The sequence below is a fragment of the Condylura cristata genome, unplaced genomic scaffold (genome assembly GCF_000260355.1).
Source record: "Condylura cristata isolate star-nosed mole 26May11 unplaced genomic scaffold, ConCri1.0 scaffold00020, whole genome shotgun sequence".
Taxonomy (NCBI): domain Eukaryota; kingdom Metazoa; phylum Chordata; class Mammalia; order Eulipotyphla; family Talpidae; genus Condylura; species Condylura cristata.
Window position 1 is genome coordinate 25,690,003 of NW_004567121.1, and position 8,757 is coordinate 25,698,759.

Consider the following 8,757-nt stretch of genomic DNA (forward strand, 5'->3'; position numbering starts at 1 on the left):
GGGAGCAGGAAGGAGTGGGGCACAGCGAGCTGGCAGCAGGGCCCACACACCCCCCAGACGCCTCAGAGGGGAGGGAGAGGCAGGCGCTGGAGAGAGGGAGGGAGGAACTGCTGGTGAGAGAGCTGACCCCGAAGGAGCGGGGCCACTGTCTGAGGGCGCACAGCGGACACCAGCAGAGAAGTCAGTCGGGAGCAGGTCCTCAGAGGGCTGCCATGCTCAAGCGGACAGAGGCGGACAGGTGAGCACGGGCGCACAGGGGGCGACAGCGAGAGACGTGGAGGAATCCAGAACCTCAGGCCCCAAGGAAGTGGGAAAGATGGGGGTCCCAGCAGGAACCCGCTTGTGCCACACGGCCTGGGGCCTAGCCAGGACACAGCCTCAAGCCCCTTGTCTCTCTCTCTGTCTCTCTCTCTCTCTCTCTCACACACACACACACACATGCTTGTGTATGCACATACACTCACACACACACTCGCTCCGACACCAGGCGGCACTGACCACAGGAATGGCGTGGCCACGGAGCACACCATCTGTCCCCTTACAAGTCCCAGCCAGATTCTTTACCACACAGGGATCTTCTTCCCCACTGGCTCCCAGTGTTTTGGGGGGCATGGGGAATCTTTTTTTTTTTTAAATGCGGAATCTTAATTCCAGAAGTTTTGTGAACCAACTACCCTCCTGCGTCTCTCCCCCAACACACAGTCATGCCTGCATGCCTAGCGCCTGTTAATTAAGAAAAGCCATAACAGCAAAGCACTGCCGGAAGTCAGTAGGCACACAGATGCTGCCTGCCTCGCTCCCGCAGCGACGACCACGTACACCAGAAACCGCCGGAGGAGAGGGGCTGTGGCATCGTTTATTAAGTCCATCAACAAGCAGGACAGCCTGGGGGCCTGCCTGATGGGCCAGGGTGAGGCTCAGCACCGTGAAGCTACCCGCAGCCACTGCCCCACGGCTCCCCAGGGAGCTGACCAGGTTGCTGACCCAAGGGTGCAGCTGGCCTCCCCTGTCTTGCCCGCTGCTTCCCTCAGCAGCAATAGATCTGCCTGTTCTGCTCCCCACTCTGTCTCTAGTGAGTCCTCTCTGACCTATACTCCAGTTCTTCTATGCATAATATATATATATATATTTTTTTTTTTTTTTAAAGAAGAGCCTGGCAGGCCCTCCCTGGGGGCGCAGCAGGTTAGGACTGCAAGCTGGCCACAGCCGCTTCATGCAAGTTAGATGCCCACCCCAGAGGTGACCCACCTGGCGCGGCAGACCTCTCCTGATCCACCCGCTGCTCCCCTCAACAGTGTAGCTCACCCATCTGCCTGTTCTGCTCCCCACTCTGACTCTGGTGCAGCCTCTTGGCAGACCTCTCCTGACCGGCCCGCTGCTCCCCTAGGCAGTGTACCTCGTCAGTCATCCTGTTCTGCTCCCTACTCTCTCTGGTGAATCCTCTCACCGCCCCTGCACCTCTGGCCTGCACCCTAGTTCTGTGTGCATAATAAATAAATCTTAAAAAAAAAAAACACCTGGCAATAATGCCGAGCCTCAGCCCAGATCTATGGCTCATGCGTGGGGAGCCCAGACTCTGGTCCCCAGAGTCTGCCCCGGCAGGAAGGGTCAGCCACAGAGAACCCAGGAGAATCTACGCGAACCAGAGAGAGGACTGCAAGGCGGCCTGGGCATGGGGCTACTCACCGTGTGGACGGGGCCCCCAGGCCGGTGAGGACGTCCTGGCCGGGAGTCAGGCGGCCGGGAAGGGAGCTGGCGGTAGCGGAGGGGGCCCCAGCGGCCGGCCCAGCCTTTGGGATAGGCGGGATCACAAGGCCCCCCAGTGACGTGTGCATCTTCTCGTCATCGCAGTGCAGGTACTGCCTGGAGATCTGCACCTGGCAGGCAGGAGCGCGCTCTGGTCTGGGCGCTCCCAGGCCCCACACACGGTGTCCTGAGGCGCCGCCTGGGGTGCCGGTGCTGGCGCCCCAAAAGCCCAGTTCCCTGACCACGCCAGGCGGGAAGACAGTAAAGGGCCCCGACCGCTACTCCAGCACCTTTTGTTGTTATTATTTTTCTGGCCTTATTTCAGAAAATGGCAGTTGGAAGGGGCCTTCAAAAGTATCTGGTCTGGTTCCCTCTTTGCATAGATGTGCTAACTGGGGCTCGGGGCGACTTGCCAAAGGTCACACAGCCAGTGAGGGCAGGGTGGGGTTCAAAGCCCTGGCCTCCTGTGTCTCCACCCGCATTCCTTCCCCTCTGCACCCTAAAGCGGAGAAGGGCGGAGGCAAGAGGAATTCTGGGACATTTAGACCGGGGAGCGCCTAGGGGCAGGACCCACAGTCACGCACTTAGGGGTGCTCAGCTCGTCTGGGGCTGCCACCCAGAACTCCCAGGACAGGGAGGGTCCAGGCCCCTCCCATTGCCACCCCATGCTTAAGGGCAGCCCCCGAGACCTCTGGAGACATCCGGAGCCCAGGGACATGGGCTGGAACAGGGTAGAAAGCCGAAGACAGGGAGGCAAAATGCAGGGGGCAGGGTCTTCTCACCTCCTGGGCACCCGGTCTCAGCTCCTGGGGACCTTGTGTGCTCTTGGGAGGGTCCAGGCCCTTCTCCTTGACGCCGTTAGCCTCAGGAGTGGTAGGGATGCTCTGGATAGGCGGCATTGGCCTGGGCGCCCTCAGCAGCCTCTGAGAGGTGGCCCTGGGGATGGTGCTCCTCAGGGCAACGCCTTTGGGGCCACCCCCAGGGTCCAGAGAAGCTGTGTGGGGGGGGGGATGTTAGTTCTAGAACCATGGGGGGAGGAGGGGCAATTTAAATACTGACAGCAAGAGCTTAGGTCCCAGGGAAAGCTGGGAAGGTGGGAGCAGAGGGCAGGCCACCCCACCCCCACCCTACCATTCAATCCCCGCCCTGGAGCTGACCCACATGGCGCAGCAGACCTCTCCTGTCCCGCCTGCTGCTCCCCTCAGCAGTGTATTTCAGTCCATCTGCCTGTTCTGCTCTCCACTGTCTCTGGTGAAGCCTCTCTCCTCCCGCTCCTCTGGCCTATACCTCAATGCTTGTATGCATAAATAAATCTTTAATAAAATAAAATAAAGATGCCACGTCTAGAAAAAAGACTTCAAACTCATAGGAAGGGAGTTACCAGATGGGCTGATCCAGCAGCTTCCCCAGACGGACATTGGAAGCCACCTTCTCCGGTGCATCGGCTGTCTCCAGAACACCCCGCCGCAGGCAACTGCTGGGGCTGGGGGACCTCCCGGGCTGCCAGGGAGCTGGAGACAGCCCCAGGGCTCCGCGGGCCTCAGCCAGGGGTGACCCTCAGCCGCTCAGGAGTGGCTCCAACTCCAGGTTGGACAGTGGCAGCCATGGACCCTTGAGGGAAGTCTCCCCTTCTCCTCTAAGCCTTCCAGCCTTCCCATTCCTTCCTTTCCCCCCAAATCCCTTGAGCCTGAAAGCACCCAGTTTCGCTTTGCACAGAAGAGAAAATAACAACGGATCAAGTTCTCCCCACATGCCAGGTGCTGTGAACCTGAGCACAACTTCCTTTGAGCCATCTCAGGAGCAAAAGTGTCAGCAGACTCTGTACACAGAGGCGGAAGCAGAGGCTCCGCGGGGTGACTGAGCCCTGGGAACTAGGGCTGAGATCTGAACCTGGCCAGTTACCGGTCGGCCAGCCGCTGCCTGGTCCTTGGCTCATCTTCTCAGCACACCTTTCTGGAGCCCACCCTGCGCCTGGCAACGCTGCCTTCTACCCGCGGTTCTATCCACCCCTCGTGGAGATTTCGGCCGAGGGCAGGATTTGGTTTTTAAACAAATAATCACATGAGTAAATATAGAAATGTAAACCAGGAAAAGAGCAAAGGGAGAAATTGGCAGGGCACTGGGATAGACTGGGTGGAGGGAGGAGGAGGCCACTCTGAGGGAGGCTCCCCAGGGAAGGGCGGGCCCTGGGGACTGGGCAGCGGTGGGGGCGGAGCCTGAGCCTCGCTCCAGACCTGACCAGCACAGACCAGGGCACACAGCACAGGCCCGGGGAGGTGGGACCGCCTGGCCGCAGGTGCATCTAAGAGCGGCTCCCCTCGCCCGCGGTGACCTGAAACACAGCTAGTGGGAGTGCAAGGGAGAATAGGGTCCCATCTGAAGAATTCAAGAGTTCCTCTAGCGCAAAGAGGAGGCCTGCCGGAGACCCCTGGGGTCTCAGGAGAGTGGCCCAGGGGACAAAGAGGGGTGCTTGTCTGGCACCCCCTAACCAGCCTGAATGGACCCTGCTGTGCCAGCTGGCTGCCTGCTGGTGGCCTGGGCTCAGGGGAGAGGGGCATGGCGGTGGACGGTGTCCAGGACTCGCCTCGGGAGGACGCTGCCAGGCCCTCTGAGAGTCTCCTCTTCTTGAGCTTGTCCTTGATCTGGATCGTGTCCCGGGCTACACTGTGGGCTTCCGACTCCAGAGGGGGGAGGGGCATCAGGGCATGGGGCCCGAGAGACGGGACCCCAAGGTTTCCGGAGTGGCCATTCCTGGCCTGCCAGCCTTTTAGGGGGGCATCCAGCTTGAGGTTTCCAGGGTCCCCGTGTCCATTCAAGAGCTGCGAGGTCTTGTCCAGCAGGACACTCGTTGACTGGAGGGAGGCTGAGGAGACAGAGGCAGAGGCTTGGCACCGGCCACCTTAGAGCACCAACCTGCTCAGCCCTGCCCTGTGGTCTCTGTTACTGCTGGGTGATGCAGCCGTCCAGCTTTACCTGTGAAGCACCTCACCTTGACAAGACCTGTGCCCGAGCCGCCCAGCACGGAAAGCAGAGCCAGCACGCAGCTCGACCCCAGAGCACAGGACAGGCGCACACGCTCAGGGAAGCCTTCTGCCCAGAGCCCACCGCGCCCCAATCTCCAGGACCCAAGGTGACCAACTACTAGACACAGATTGAAAAGAGAAGTTCAGTGATTCTGAACAAACCCTGCTCCCTGTCTGTCTGCTCACTCTTTCAACGCAGTCACTGAGCACCGAGCACGTCCCGGGCAGAGGGCACTCAGCATGTGAGGAAACGCCTTTATCACTCAGGGCTTCCAACCTCCTGCGAAGCAGGAAACATTCCTCACGTTGACGCGCATCGTGGAGGCAGCGCCAGGAAGCTCTGTGCCCTGAGAGGGGAGCGAGACCTCCGCAGAGGGGTTGGCATCTGACCTGGGCAGGAGGGGCCAGGGCCGTGCAGGGGCAGGAAAAGCCCACAAACAGCTCCTCTTGGAATGGCACCAGGAGACCTGGCCCAACAAGACGCCAGCCTGGGCCTGGCACCAGACCCAGAGAAAACCAAGTGTGGCGCACACCACAGACCTGGAAGGGGCTGGCCCGGGGGAGGACGGATAACCAGAGCAAGCCCATTCGCCGCCCAAAACCTGGAATGGAGCTCTGCAGAGAAGACAGGCAGTCTGCAGCTGGGAGGGGAGGCTGAGCGGAAAGGGACGGGAAGAGACAGGGTCCCGAGCACCCCGAGAACCATCATGCTGCACTGTGGAGCCGTGAGCTCCTGACCCCCACGGCGCTGGGCACCTGAGCCCTAATGCCTGTCCAGGTCCTGAAGGAACCAGCTTCTGGGGCTCAAGGACATGCCAGCGCTCCAGGAGGGAGACCTGCACTCCCGCTGTGAGGACACAGCCAGGCATCCCACACATCATCTCCTGCCAAGACGAGGCCCGAGTCCCGCCCTGACTGGGCAGCTGCCCAGTAGAACCCCACATTCTCTGCCTGGAACCCCGACAGGTGGCCCAGGGCAGGTCCCTCCGTCTCACCTGCTCCATGAGCCTGCGGGCCGGAGTCGCTTCCGTCGGGGAGCACACGAGGCCGGGCGCCGGTGCGCGGGACACTCCCACAGTACGTGGCCACGGAAGCCAGCACCTTGGCTGGGGCGCAGGCAGGAGGTGGCACTTAGAGTCCTCTAAGACCAGGCCTGGGACACACTCTCTGCCCCCCACTGCAGGGGCTGGCTCTCAGATGGGGACCTGCCGCCCCACCCCGGCCAGGCGGCACCAGGTTCCCCACCAGGGCCACCCCTCACCCCCCCCACTCTCCCTAGTCCTCGCTGCCTGCTCAAGCCCTCACCTTGTCCTGCTCCCTCTTGACTTGCACCAGGCCCTGGCTCCACCCTCTTGGCCTCCTTCATGGGCACCTGCAGCTGAACCCTAGTGGCCCTGGCCCTGCCCACTGCCCATCCACACAGGGCCTCCCTCCCAAGGCCACAGCCCGTCACCCTCGGAGAGAACGCCAGCTCGGGCCCTGGCCCTCGCCTGCCCCGTGAGGGTGTCCGGGGCCATCCAGGCGCCTCCTCGCCTCCCCACTCCCCAAGCCCCCTGCACCACATGGGCGTGTGCTCACTGACCTTCACCTGCCCTAACGGCCGCTGATGCCTCGCGTGTCCCTACTGCACACATGTAACGCCCACCCCTTTAAGAAGTTCTGCCTCCCGGGGCACCGGGCACACCCCACCTCACTCTCCCTGCTCTCCCTGCCCCCCCCCCACGCCCCCAGGCCTGGGCGCCACTACCTCCCGGGGCAGAGGCCTCCTGGGCCAGCTCTCCCCTTGCAGCTTGTGCTCGGGAGGCCCCTGCTGTTTGCCAGCTGAACCACTGCCCTACACATCTGCGGTTCAGCCCTCGCCCTCCTAGGCATGTCGCAGGGGCCCCAGCCCCCACCTCTGGAGAAGCCCTCACAAGGTGGAAACCCTGCCCGCCCAGCCCCCTGGCACAACCCCAGGCAGGCGCCAGGGGCCCGGGCTGCCACCCCTGTTCTGCCACCTGTGTGACCTTGAGGAAACACGTCAACCCTCATGTCTCCATTTGCAGGCTAGTAAAACAAGGGAGTCGGACAGGACCAGGGATCTGTATGGTGACAACTTCATTCTATTCTAAATTTCTAGATTTTTTTTTTTTTAAGTCTTCAGCACGTCCCACTTCCCCTGAGAATCGAATGTCAGGCAGGATCTGATTTAGCACTGACCTACGTATTTGTTCACATTAATATATCATAGCCCCAGGGCTCTGCCAGAACACACAGTCTGTTTCCTAAACTGTTCTGGCATTCCAGAGTTCTCCACTGGCCCCAAGCTACTGTCTGGTCCCTGCTCCCCACCCCGCCAGGGAAAGCAGCTCTCGCCCTCACAGTCACCCTTCTATCTGGGGAGCGCCTGCTGCCCTCACTCAACTGAGCCCCACACAGCCCGCCCGAGGGGCAGCAACAGACCTAGAATTGCTGTCTCTGGACCCTAAACTGGTCACACTGCTCCATTCCGCAGCCCCAGGGAGGCCCCACTGAGGCCCCGCCGACAGCCCCTGCAATCCTGGGGCTCCCACTACAGAGGGCCAGTTCCTCAGCCAGCCCCCAACTCAGAGACTGCAGGCAACAGCCAGGCCAAGTCCCTAGAACATGCTGAGCCCCTCCAGGGGTCAGCACCGCCCCCCCCTCCAGGACAGCTGGCTGTGCAGGGAAGGCCAGCATCAGAGCCCAGGCCAAGCCACCTGGCCTCCAGGCAGATCAGAGACCCTGGGAATATGCAGACTCCCACCAGGCTCGGAGCCCCTTACCTGGGGAGATGGCATCACGGGTGCCCATGCCCTAGGAGGAGAAGGTGCCTGGAAGATGGTCCCGAGCAGCAGCTGCTTCCTGGGCTGTGAGCACAGGGGTCCAGAGGGCCCCAGCTTGTGACATCCAGGGACCTGGGAGGGGAGGGGGAACAGAGGGAAGTCAGTGCAAATAAATGACAGACTCTTTCTACACATTTTGCAGCCAGCCCCTGGGAGCAAAGGCACCCTTGTAGTGGGGGGCTCTCTCAATGGGCCTTGGGGACCCTTATTTTGGGGCACTCTCTCGTGGGCTGAGGGGCACGTTGCTGACATCTGGGTTCTCTTGGCTGCTTCCCCAAGTACAGGGCCCCCTGGCTGTGAGCAGCGGTCATTGTGAAGAGGGAAGTGGCAGCTCAGGGCTTTGGGGAGGACATGTCCACTCGGCGGGGTGTCCCAAGGAGGGGGGAGGCTGACCCTCAGTTTCTCCATCAGCTTCTATTTCCTTCAAACCCTTCCTGCCAGCGCCCGGACACGCAGAATGAACAGCAAGCTTTGGGGCTCCCCCAACCCTTGGAACAAGGGAGGGCCCCCCAAAAACAACCTTCCAACCTTCCTTTTTTAACTCTATGGGACTTTTATTACGTAGATGAGCCAGGAGGTGCCTGTGTGTGTTAGAGAAAATTAGAGAAAGTGTCAAAGTAGCGCTTTCGGGATTTGCTAAGCAACCTTGGGTGTGTATCCCGCTCAGCCCTGACCGCCCCCTCCCACGAACAAAGTTCACAATCAAATCAATTTGATGCAGTTATTTCTCTGAACAGAAAGCCTTGTTTCACCTTTCCTTGTCTCTGCTTGTCCGGCCTTCCCTTTTCTTTTCCCACCTGGGTCCTGTCTGAACTCCCGTTTGGTCTCCAGAACTGCAGCGCTGAGCAGTAACTGACCAGCCCAGCCCAGCCCAGAGTGGCAGCAGCCACTTGTACTGTTTTTGGGTCCCTAGTTTGGGGCGAGCCGCCATCGAGTAAGAGGCACCCAGAACACTCCCGTCTCCCCCCTCCCCACTGACCATCAGGTTCTGTATTTGAATTCTCCATCTCCTGGGTGCAAAAGGCAGGGTGACATTGACAAGCATGTGTTTGGGCACAGTTGCCACGGTGATCACATTTTGGTCACCTTCTCTCCTTTTCTGACTCTGTTCTGGTGTTTCCATAAGCAACTGGTAGTTGAAACCG

At 60.6% G+C, this 8,757-nt stretch overlaps 1 protein-coding gene across 1 annotated transcript in view; it reads right to left on the reverse strand.

Moving 5' to 3' along the window:
• The window catches only part of FAM179A (family with sequence similarity 179, member A), a 34,716-nt gene extending 27,109 nt beyond the window's left edge, over nucleotides 1-7,607 (reverse strand). Inside the window, exons 1-5 of the mRNA XM_012727348.1 lie at nucleotides 7,553-7,607; nucleotides 5,765-5,875; nucleotides 4,331-4,609; nucleotides 2,529-2,740; nucleotides 1,687-1,877 (exon numbers count right to left, since the gene is read on the reverse strand). Of these exons, the coding sequence (XP_012582802.1) occupies nucleotides 1,687-1,877; nucleotides 2,529-2,740; nucleotides 4,331-4,609; nucleotides 5,765-5,875; nucleotides 7,553-7,580 (821 nt within the window). The 5' untranslated portion in view covers nucleotides 7,581-7,607. The remainder of the gene's footprint in view (nucleotides 1-1,686; nucleotides 1,878-2,528; nucleotides 2,741-4,330; nucleotides 4,610-5,764; nucleotides 5,876-7,552) is intronic.
• Between the last annotated feature and the right edge of the window lie 1,150 nt (nucleotides 7,608-8,757).